General features: G+C 42.5%; 1 protein-coding gene and 1 pseudogene across 3 annotated transcripts in view; both read right to left on the reverse strand.

Annotated features, from left to right (window-relative positions):
- Positions 1 to 6,087, reverse strand: part of METAP1D (methionyl aminopeptidase type 1D, mitochondrial) — an 83,531-nt gene extending 77,444 nt beyond the window's left edge. Inside the window, exons 1-2 of one of the 3 annotated variants that reach the window (XM_035007770.1) lie at positions 6,039 to 6,086; positions 3,367 to 3,434 (exon numbers count right to left, since the gene is read on the reverse strand). In XM_035007770.1, coding sequence (XP_034863661.1) covers positions 3,367 to 3,379 — 13 coding nt within the window. In that variant the 5' untranslated portion in view covers positions 3,380 to 3,434; positions 6,039 to 6,086. Of the gene's footprint in view, positions 1 to 3,366; positions 3,772 to 6,038 lie in introns of those variants that run through there. The other 2 variants (XM_035007769.1, XM_035007771.1) reach the window with 2 other exon arrangements.
- On the reverse strand, positions 5,114 to 5,213 carry LOC118012723 (annotated as a pseudogene).
- Positions 6,088 to 12,054: the final 5,967 nt, after the last annotated feature.

The raw sequence follows: 12,054 nt of genomic DNA on the forward strand, positions 1-12,054 counted from the left end.
TTGAAAACCATTATGGTAAGAGAATTCTCAGCGGAAGAATTGATGGCCTTAGAGTCACAAATGAACAGAAGCACTTGTAAATACTTTTTACATTTGTTAAACTAAAAAAACCAAGAATAATGAAATATTAGTAGCGTTATATGCATCTTAAATTACAGTATAGTAATGAATAATACAAATATCCTATTTGGATATATTACTAATACCTGGATAACAAAAATGCTCATATAAAATTCAAACACATCAAACACAAAAAAGTAAAAATCAGTCCAATCTCGCCATCTAGAAATAACAACTATGAACTTTTGGGTGAACATCATTCTAGATACCTCTTTGTGCATACATACATGAGAAAGCAAAGCTACAGACTTTTACATAAGGAGGATACACTGTTCTATATCCTGCCTTTTTTCTTCCTCAGTATGTGTCAATGACTATTTAAGTCTACAGTACATCGGTATCATCTTTTTTTTTTTTAAGATTTATTTATTTATTTGAGAAAGAGAGAGACCACGAGCAGGAGGAGCAGAGGGAGAGGAAGAGAGAATCTCAAACAGATTCCATGAAGAGCGTGGAGCCCCATATGGGGCTTGATCTCATGACCCTGAGATCATGACCTGAGCCGAAACCAAGAGTTGGACGCTTAACCAACTGAGCCATCCAGATGCCCCTCGACATCATCTTTTCTAATGGTTGCATAGCACCCCAGTGCATGGATGAACCACAATTTATATAGCCATTCCCTTACCAATGGACATTTCAGATTCTTTTTTTTTTTAATGTTTTATTTATTTATTCATGAGAGTCAGAGAGAGAGAGAGAGACACAGAGGCAGAGGGAGAAGCAGTCTCCCCGCCCAGCAGGGAGCCCGATGCGGGACTCGATCCCAGGACCCTGGGATCACGACCTGAGCCGAAGGCAGACGCCCAACTATCTGAGCCACCCAGGCGCTGGACATTTCAGATTCTGTCCAATATCACCAATATACAATCTCGTTCAAACACCTTTACATACTCATCATATTGGTCTCTTAGGATAAATTCCTAAAAGCAGAATTGTTAGGCAAAAGGCAGGTATACCTTACATCTTGACAGACATTGCCACACGGCCCTCTGGGAAGGCCAGACTCTTCCACACACCCACCAGCCTTTCTTAGAGTTTCTGCCAGACTTGCCAACAGTCGGCCCCTCTCCTCTCACAGCGTCAGCTCCTTCCATGTGGCTTGTTTCCACAGCAGGATAGTCCTTAGGTGTGAGGGTTTACTTCCATCTGCTTCCTTCATCTCTCCCATGGCTACTCTGCTTAAACTTCAAGCACTTCTCTTTTAGATTTCTTCCCTTCCCCCATTTCAACTTCTTTTTTTCTAATTATAAGTCTGATTCACAATTCAAATAACCTGGAATGAAATTCTCATAGTTGCCAAAAAAGATACACAGAAGTAAAATTGTCTTAAATTATTCTTGGAGAGATATGGAATATAAAACAGAAAGGAAGGAAGGAAGGAAGGAAAGAAGGGAGGAAGGAAGGAAAAAAATTCACTATCTAGACCTGTTATGTGAATAAAACTGACATTTTGAGATACTGATTCTTTAGGCCTACCATACAATCTCTGTGCGCAAGTATTTCTATAGGAGGTTGCAATCTGAAAGGGTTTTCATTCAGTTATGAAGCTGAGTACTTACCATGCGCAGACACTGTGCTCCAGGCTTTGGGGAGACAAAGAAGGTAAGACACACCTGTAAGAAGCTCCCATTCTATCGGGGAGATAGAGGTGTAAACTAATATTTTTTAGAGAAGTGTACATACTTTGATGCCAGGTGACAAGTGTTGTGGTAAAGGTATGCCCCAAGTGCTATATAAGCAGAGTGGGTTAGTTTGGGCAGAAGCAAAGAAAGCTTAAAGGAGAGATGGCATTTATGTGTGGCCTTGAGGGATGAATGGTTTGTCAGGCGAAAAAGGACATTGCAGGAGCACAATTAAGGAGGTGCACATGGTTAACCTTAGCAGCGATATAAGGAGAGGGAACTGACAGAAGATGAGGCTGAAAAGATAAAGTGAGGCCAGACTGTGCTGGAGTTGGCTTTCCATGCTAAGGGACTTTATCTCAGCAATGAAGAGTTCCCAGAAGTTTTTCAGCAGGGAAGCATCATAATCAGAGCAGACTTTTAGAGAAAGAACTGTAGTTGTGGGGAAGAGGATGGACTGAGATGGAGACCAGTTACAAAGGCCCTGTCTAGCCAAGGAATGGTAAAGACTTGTACCTAGACCATGCCAAAAACTGGAGGGATCCAAGAAATGGGATTTACTGGGATTAAGAGTACACTTATCATGATGCGCACCAAGTAATGTATAGAATTGTTGAATCATTATATTGTACATCTGAAAGTAACACATTACTATAGGTTAATTAAACTTGAATTACAAAAATAAGTAAATACATAGCTTGGGGGCAGGGGAGGAATGGGATTTACCGGGGCACCTGGGTGGCTCAGATGGTTAAGTGTCTGCCTTCGCTCAGGTCGTGATCCCAGTGGCCTGGGATTGAGCCCCGTGTCGGGCTCCGTGCTCAGTGGGGAGTCTGCTTTCCCCTCTCCCTCTGCCCCTGCCCCCTGCTTGTGCGCTCACTGTCAAATAAATAAATAAAATCTTAGATAAAAAAAAGAAATGGGATTTACTAACTCATTGGACAGAGAAAATTTTTTTTAAAGGTTTTATTTATTTATTTGAGAGAGAGAGTAAGAGCATGGGGAATGACAGAGGGTGAGGGAGAAGCAGGCTCCCCGCTGAGCAGGGAGCCTGACGTGGGGCTCTATCCCAGGACCCTGGCCTCATGACCTGAAATGAAGGCAGACACCCAACTGACTGAGCCACCCAGGCGCCCCAGGACAGAGAAATTAAAAAAAAAAAAAAAAAAGGTGGGGACCAAGAGAACGCAAATGCTTTCACTTAAATACTGACTGTATGGTAATACCATTGATGGAGACAAAGTCTATAAGCCCAGAAGAAGATGTGGAGAAAAATATTCATTTCCACGTTGGACCTGTTGAGTTTAAAGGGCCTAAGAGACATCTAGGAAAATATACCCAACAAAGAGCTGGCAATTGAGGCTGGTGCCCAGTTCCAGCAGACGCTCTGTTCATTTTTTAAAAATCGCCTAGATTTGCAGTCATCGAGGTAGATAAAGGTGATTGGTGACAACAAATAGAGAAAGCAGGGATGAAAGTTTAGGACAAAATCCTGGGGAACAATAATATTTAGAAACCTAACAGAGAGCCTAGTGAAAGTCTGGGAAAATCAGAGAGGTAGAAGACAAGCCAGGCTCATAAAAGTGACCAGAGTGTAAAGGAGAAAGTATGCCCCACTTACTTGCCTTCCCCATTTCTTCCTATACAAAGGATCCTGTGTAATGCCTTCAGGAGCTGGAACAAGGATTCCTATAAGTGGGGTTGGGATTGAGAGATTAAGCAAGGAAGAGTTCCTGGGACCTGACAGTAGGCATTATGTGCCAGGATCTGGGATTTCCTGCCAGTGCTAATCCAGGGAATAATTTCATCCCTAAAAGGCTCTTGTTACCTTATCTCTTGCTTTCAACAGATTGATATGTCCTTTCTCCTTTCCAATGTCACTACTCACAGTTTCTACCCATCCCTTAGTCCATGATGGAAGAGAGCACAGTCTTAACAGCCTCTCAATTCAGTATGTTTAGTAAGTATAACTTTGAGCCGGGGCGCCTAGGTGGCTCAGTCGTTAAGCGTCTGCCTTCGGCTCAGGTCATGATCCCAGGATCCTGGGATCGAGCCCCGCATCGGGCTCCCTGCTCCGCGGGAAGCCTGCTTCTCCCTCTCCCACTCACCCTGCTTGTGTTCCCTCTCTCGCTGTGTCTCTCTCTGTCAAATAAATAAATAAAATCTTAAAAAAAAAAAAAGTATAACTTTGAGCCAGTTACTATGCTTGTTAAACTGGACAGATAAAACATAGCTCCTGCTGAACAAGAATTAACAGGAGTGGGGATGTTGAGAGGAGGTTTATAACTACTGTCTATAGGGTATACAGTGACTAAAGCTACAGTGAGCTGGAGAGTCATGAAAAAAAACCTTATGCCTTCTAAACGGGTTAAAAAAAATGTTTTCTTTCTATTTTCCAGGAGGGAAAGATGCACACAGATGCTGATGATAAACCCTGACACAGAAAGACTTATAGTGAATTGATTTACATCAATTTAAGTGTGTGAAAAGGAAGAAGAGAGAGACAGGAGCCTTCATGAATTTACCCTTCGTTTTCCATCCTAGGGGCTTGGGGAGCAAGTGGTATAGGACAGCCTGTCTGCAATTTAAAACTAGCTATGGATAGTCCATAAAGGTGACCTTTCCTGGTCAATAAATCTCTCCCTGATGACACATTTTCTGTCCCTTTTCTAGTCAGAAGATCCCTCTTTTAGTTGTTGCAGCACTGTGGGATATAATGGAATGGGTTATAGGAACCAATAACCCGACCTGGCTTCCCTATAGCAGTCTTTCCCAGGATTGTCTGAACCACCATTTGTCAAAAGCAGAAGTGACCCAAAAAAAAATTAAATAAATAATATGCTATTTCTGTAATCTGCGGGGATTATACACATACACATATATGTGTATATATATAAAATATACATGTGTGTGTGTTTTGATTCCTCCTCTACCTCGACTATCTCCCCAGATTCTCTTCACCATTACCTGTGGTACACAAAAAAGTCTAAACACCATTATTTCTTGCCAAAAGAGGAAACAGAAAAGTAACTTGATTAGTAAACAGAGTTTGGCCTGGAGCCCAGATCCTAAGAGATGTAAATTGGGGCTTTTTTTCACAGGGCTGCATTCTCCTGTTGACTTCCACTCTAATAACCAACCAGCCCAAAATACTGCTTACATCACCTTCTTCTTGCACCTCTCTCCCTTCAAATCTTCCTGTGGCTCCTCTTAGAATCTGTGCGGCCTTAGTCATATTACTTAACCTCTCTGCCTCACTTTTCTCGTCTGCAAACCGGGAGTAACGCCTAACTCATTGGATTTTATTTATTTACTTTTCACAGTACAGTGTTCCTTTATTTACTTGTAATCTTAAAATTCTAATTCCAAAAAATATGGAACGCTTTACGAATTTCCACATCGTCCTTGCGCAAGGGCCACGCTAATCTCTGTATCGTTCCTGTTTTAGTATAGGTGCTGCTGAAGCGCGCACTAACTCATTGGGTTTTAAAAGGTAGCTAGCATATGTAAGGTGCTGACGCAGGACCATGTACTTAAAAAGCACTTAATAAACGGTAGCTATTTACTATGAAATTTACCTCACAGGACTGCTGTTCCTATGTGCCTGACACCTAAGCAGTCCCTCAAACTCTGTTAGTTCCCCTCTTTCCCAATCCTTGAAACAACTTCCTAGTTCTTTCTAACCAAGATTCAGAACAAATCTAACAAGGATTTCCCTAATATACCTGCAAAAGTATCTATTTACTAAAGTCTCACCATTCACGCAAGGGTAACACCTACTGAGAGCTCTCCGGACATGATTTCTTCGCTTCTTCACTTTAAGTCACTGTAACCGAATAATCACATGTTGCAAGTCTCCCAAAAGACGTACTGTATCATGCCAATATATACAACAAACCAATTGCTTTCTCTGTGGCAACTGGGTATCCAGGCGCATTCCCGAGTTACCGTAGGTTCATCGCTCCGCAGCCAAAATAAGTAAGTTTGCTACACTAATCATACAACTGACGTGGGGGAAGAAAACTTCAGACAATGTCCCATAAACCTCAAGGAGTGACTGCGAATAGATGCCACGCAGTGACGCAGTCCAGGCAAATGACGAGTGAATAAATGTGTCGTGTTCCTGCGGCGTGTCCCTGTGTCAGCTTGCGTGTCTGCCTGTATCGGTAGAACTAAAAGTACATTCGTGTGCGGCGAAATGTTTGAGCGCGGGTGTGTAACCCCTTTGAACCCGGGTGCTTAGCGAGTGAGCTACCGTGCAAACCCCCGCGGCGCCGTTCTCCAGGGGCTTACCTCCGCGGACGAGCAGGTGGACGCCGCTGGGCGCCGCCATGTTAGCGCCGATCACGTGGTCGCGGAGCACTCCTGAGCCGTCCCGCCCCGCCCCGCCCGCTGGAACTGTCCAGTCGCAGCCCTGCCGAAGCCTGGAGGCGCTGGGGCCGCCCCGGGGGAGCGCGCGTGCGCGCGGGGGGCTGACTGCGGGAGCCCCGGCAGCAAAGCGGCTCCGGCTCTGGGGCCAGCAGGGGAACCCGCGGCCCGCCGAGCCAGCTCCGGCCGCGAGAGGCGGGCTCCAGCCACGGTTCGCGCGCTCGCTCAGAGCCCCTGCGCCCAGGTGGGATGGAAGAAGCCTGTCAGGTAAGCGTGGCATCCAATATTTGTAGCATCAACATTTTGGTGCATGGAAACGTGAAGTTGGGAGGAAAAAATAAAGCACAATCTAGCGTTCAACATAGCACTTTGCATCGTCGGCCACTCTGTTGAAATTTCCCTGAATTGAGTTGAAAGGTAAAATTTGGTTCAAAGTCACCAGCTGCCCCTTTGCTGTCCCAGAAATTACATTATTCAGCAGAGACTCCAGGTTAAGACAGGAATCTGTGTGCAGCTGCAAAATCAATTCTGGATACCCCAGTGGGTCTGTTCCGGGGACTTCTCTTTCCCCAAGGACACTTCCCGCTCAACGGTATTAACTGGAGTCTTAATCGTAAATCTGACTTTTAAGAATGAGAGGATGGCGCTGCCGAAAGACGAAGCCTACAGAAGGCCAATTATGAGACAAGTGAGGGTGCCGTTGTATACCTAGTGATGATGGTGCCCATTCTTACCAAATTCACTTTTCCTCTTAGCTGCATTTTGGGGAAGATTTCCATCCTGTCATAGACCAGGTGTTACTGATCTTGGTAGCCTGGTGCCAGGCAAAGAACCTAGTATTTAAGGAATGTCTGGTGAAGGAATTGAACTCTCCATGGAACCAGTCAAAACAAGAATTTAACGGTTTCCCAGACTTTTAATGCATTAAAGACTGATAAAGATTCTTGGTGGATGTGTGTGATGTTCCCTAATTAATTTTAAAGAATTTAAGTACACACTTGGTGAAACATCCAGGCAATTCAGAAATGAATAAAGGAAAAAAGCCCAGGTCCCCTTCCTAACCCTCTCTGCGCACCACAATCCAGCTCTCCAGTCAGCCACTGTGAGCATCATTCTGTGCCTTTTACAGGCAAATATGTGTAAATATTTTAAATGGACTCACATACTTACTGTTAGGACTTGCTTTTTGCACTCATTATAAACATCAAATCTTAGTTCAAACTCATTCTTTTAAATGACTACATAGTTTTGATATTTTTACTTTCAAAGAATGAATTGTGGCAGTTCATTAGAGGACACATGCTATACTTCTTGGAGACCCAGTTTTGGATGCTTTTGGGTCACCTTGAAAGATAAAGAGAAATAATGTTTTCCACTGAGGTAAGTAAGATGTGCGAGGATGAGAATGAAAAGTACTCCCACAGGTTACTTCAAGCTCTACCTTTTTCAAACTCAGATCAGTTCCAGAGAGAGGACTTTTGAATATGGTAAATCTGCTCTGTTCCCCTGCAACTAGAAAGAAAAGGAAAAGGAAACACCGTGTGGAATCAGGTGGCCCCATCATAGTGGGATCCAGTGAGGAAATGCCCAATAAGTTCGGCATAGAATGTGGGTATCTAGGATGAGCTAGAAATGACACAGATGGGAACTTGCACAGATTATGTAGCTCATCCACTGACCTGATTTGGCTTATCTCATACTATATCCCTCTGACATTAAAAGAATTCAAAGTTGCCAGTATGTGTCCTCCAAAATCATCAGTTTATGAGATAAATGCCAACAAGATAAAAGGCTAGACCACCAACATCTGAGATCCCTTGCAATTCTAGCATTCTGTGATCCTGGAGAGTCAGGGCATTAAAGTGCTTTCATTTAAATGAGTAACCACTACTGACTCACTTCTCTACTCCATTTCTGCCCATCTTCCCACCTGTAAAATGAAGGTTAATTATATTGTGGTGCTTTATTAATTTGAATTCCCACCAATATTCAGATTTGCGCTTGGGATTCTTGAATAAAAAGTTGAGTAGTTTTTCAAAACCAGAGTTCAAGAAATAAAGGATAACTTCTTAATACCTTCAGTTTCTGTGTCCAAAAATTCATTCTTTAATGTTAAAATATTTTTATTAATTGCAATTAATTATTGTTTTGTAGGTCTTTTACCTCAGTTTTTGCCTTTTACCTAAGTTCATGTCTTATTAGCACCTTTTAAGATCTTTTTATCCTCTTTTATAAAAGAAACAAATCAGAAATAAATTCTTATATTCATATTTTTGAAGTCAGTTTTTACTTCTTCTACTTAACAATATTTTATTATAGATTTATACCATATAACTTTTTCAAAAGTTGTATATAGTTTGTAATCAAATTTAAATTATATTGGTTTCTGTAACATATGTATTGAATTTGTAATTCAAATTCACATTTTTTAAATGCTCTAGGGGATTATGCAACATGAAGTAAATCTCTTTAAAAATAAATTTTGTGGGGCGCCTGGGTGGCTCAGTTGGTTAAACGACTGCCTTCGGCTCAGGTCATGATCCTGGAGTCCTGGGATCGAGCCCCGCATCGGGCTACCTGCTCGGCGGGGAGTCTGCTTCTCCCTCTGACCCTCCCCCCTCTCTAGCTCTCTCTATCTCCTTCTCTCTCTCAAATAAATAAATAAAATCTTAAAAATAAATAAATAAATAAATTTTGCTTTGTAAAACATCATCCTGTAACTTGTTTTACAAGTTTAGATTTTTAAATACTTATTAAGATTACCTATAATGCAAGATACTTAAAAACATAAACCATACTAAGATGCTTACATATCTATAGAAGAATATATGAACACATTGTAAAACTAACTGGAATAATGCAGTATTTCCTACTGGGCACAAAGCAGATTCTATGGCCTGCTGAGGGAAACTGCTGCCCTAGGGCCTGCACAGCTTCAGCAAGACTGTCATTTAGCCTGAAATGCCTTCATTTGCCCTTCCTGACCTTGCTTCTCAATTTTGCTATGTGAATCAGAAAAATTTGCCTTTTGATTTGATTTCAGGATCATTTCTTAGCATTTTACTCCACGGTGGGGCACCTGGGTGGCTCAGTCGTTAAGCATTTTACTCCACGGCTTGTGAAGAATATTTCCAAACTTGCCCTCTGACTTATCTGATTTTAGTATGAGGAAATACTTTAATTTATTTACATTTTTTTTTAAGTCAAATGAACATTCTTTCCAGGAACTAGGAGTCCTGCATAAAAACATAACTGAACATACAACAGGGACCTGTCTCAGCAGCTCACTGGACCCCTGTAAAGTTAGGGTCCAGCTTCAAATGATTGTATGTTCAGGTGGAAAATTTCTAAGGCACTCTTAACCAACTTGCTGGCAGGAGGTCATTTCCTATGCCAACATTTGAGACAACAATGGATATATTACTGAGTACTCTAGGGGGGTGTCCTTAGAGAAAATGTGTAGATGCTCCATGTTTTTTGAGGAAGAGTAATACCATATCCAAGGCAGTTGTGAGAATTAAGAGGATTTCTCCTTGCTGCTTGTGCCCCGTTTTCTTGTTCTATAGCAGTGCCAACCAAGAAGGAACCAGGGGGCAAGGGAGTGGGACTTTAGTTGTACGTGACCCTCCTGTCCCTCCCATTTTTGATTTGTCTAATGATATTTTCTCAGTCGTATAAATCCTGTGTAAATGAAACTTTTAAGTTCCACCCCCTTCTAAGAACAATATTGTCCTACCTGAGCCCGTCCTACCCTGAAATTCAGAAAATTCAGGAATCTATAACCATTTATAGGCCTGGTCCAGATGGGCTTAGCAAATAGCTTGCTGCACCTTCCTGAACAGTCTGTCAAGGTAAGCAGAGTAAAATGGGATCAGACAGGGCTAACTTAGCTGTAGGATAAGATCAAAACATTGTCCCAAGGGAGTTGTTGCTTTCAGGCCCAGTCTGGCCAGTATTAATTTCAAGTTGGTTCAACCTCTTGGCTTGGAAAATATTATGGGAGATTGTAAGCAGAAATAATGCTTCAGGGGCGCCTGGGTGGCTCAGTTGTTGAGCGTCTGCCTTTGGCTCAGGTCATGATCCCAGGGTCCTGGGATCGAGTCCCACATCAGGCTCCCTGCTCAGCAGGAAGCCTGCTTCTCCCTCTCCCACTCCTCCTGCTTGTGTTCCTGCTCTCGCTATCTCTCTCTCTGTCAAATAAATAAATAAAACCTTAAAAAAAAAAAAAGAAAAAAAGAAATAATGCTTCAGCATAATAGCCTATTCATTGTTGGAGCATAGAGTGGTGGCAAAAGCCAAGGGAAGAAGGGTATGGGAGGGCTATAGGGGAAGAGCATGACGGTAGTCCAAGACCTCACTTACTGATGCATCTGAGTTTTCTGATAATACTTGTCTTGGTCAGATTTGGCTTTGGAACTGTGCAGGTTTGAGGGGGAAAAGAAGGCTTCTTTGACCTCATCTCTTGGACTTGGCTCTGAGGGAAGTTGAGTTAAAGCAGAAGTGTGTATTTGCCCCCATGCTATCTAAATAAAAATGTATACCTTTAGCGACTGCCATCTATTCCCTTCTGCTGGAGAATGAATACCCTTTAGAGTAAGGAAAAAAGGCAAAAAGTTTACAAGAGAATTTAGCAATCAATCAGCCAATGAAGAAATACTTAAATGCCTACTCTAGGCTCCAAAGAGATATTATTTTTGTTCTTAAGAAACTAGTTGGAGGGGCGCCTGGCTGGCTCAGTTGGTGGAGTGTGCAATTCTTGATCTCAGGGTTGTGAGTTCAAACCCCATATTGGGTGTAGAAATTACTTAAAAATAAAATCTTAAAAAAAAAAAACACTAATTGGAAAGCTGAGACTAACATGCTCACAAGATTATTCATAAAGAAGGACCAAATACCCTTGAGAGGATAAGCCCATTGGAACAACTCCAGGGGTGAAGGGTTACAGAGTCTGGCTATCCCTGGCTACCAAGACCTGAGAAAAATGCTGAACGCTAATTAGATAAGGTTCCAGGAAATTAGAACCTGTATAATTCCTTCACTCCCTGCAAAGATGAAGGTGAGAGAAGGATATAATTCTTCCTTTAGCATCTCTAATCCACACTTGTAAAAGAGGAGAAAAGAAAATGCTCTTGATCTCTTTGTTGGAACTTTTTTTTTTTTTTTTAAAGACTTTATTGATTTGTTTGACAGAGAGAGACACAGTGAGAGAGGGAACACAAGCAGGGGGAATGGGAAAGGGAGAAGCAGGCTTCCCGCGGAGCAGGGAGCCCAACGTGGGGCTCAATCCCAGGACCCGGGATCATGGTCTGAGCTGAAGGCAAACGCTTAACGACTGAGCCGCCCAGGCGCCCCCTTGTTGGAACTTTTTAGAAAGTCTGTTTGGGTTTTTGGTTTTTTTTTCTGTTTACAGAAGTATGTATATGTGCTCTTTAAAAACACTTAGAGGGGTGCCTGGGTACCTTCTCATACGTTTCCATCTTTGTATATTCTTTTACTGGCTTTATGGTTCTTTTTTTTTTTTTAGATTGATTGATTGATTGATTGATTGATTTGGCAGAGACACAGCGAGAGAGGGAACACAAGTAGGGGGAGTGGGGGAGGGAGAAGCAGGCTTCCCGCTGAGCAGGGAGCCCGATGCGGGGCTCGATCCCAGGACCCTGAGATCATGACCTGAGCCGAAGGCAGACACTTAACGACTGAGCCACCCAGGCACCCCTGGCTTTATGGTTCTGTTTGCGGTATCATGCTTAGTGTGTTTGAGCAAAAATACATGGTCCTGTAGGATTGTGTGAAACCAGTTCCTAGAGAGAGCAGTTTGACCATCAATGTCACAGGTTGAAAATATTTGGAATTTTGATATTTCCTACCGTAAGCAGGGAACAGTACTCCTTGGTCAGTTAACAATTATGCAAAATACACTGCAGTAAGAATCTCCAAAGTG

This window comes from Mirounga leonina, unplaced genomic scaffold (assembly GCF_011800145.1).
Source record: "Mirounga leonina isolate KUSES-001 unplaced genomic scaffold, KU_Mleo_1.0 Mir_151, whole genome shotgun sequence".
In the NCBI taxonomy this organism is placed as follows: domain Eukaryota; kingdom Metazoa; phylum Chordata; class Mammalia; order Carnivora; family Phocidae; genus Mirounga; species Mirounga leonina.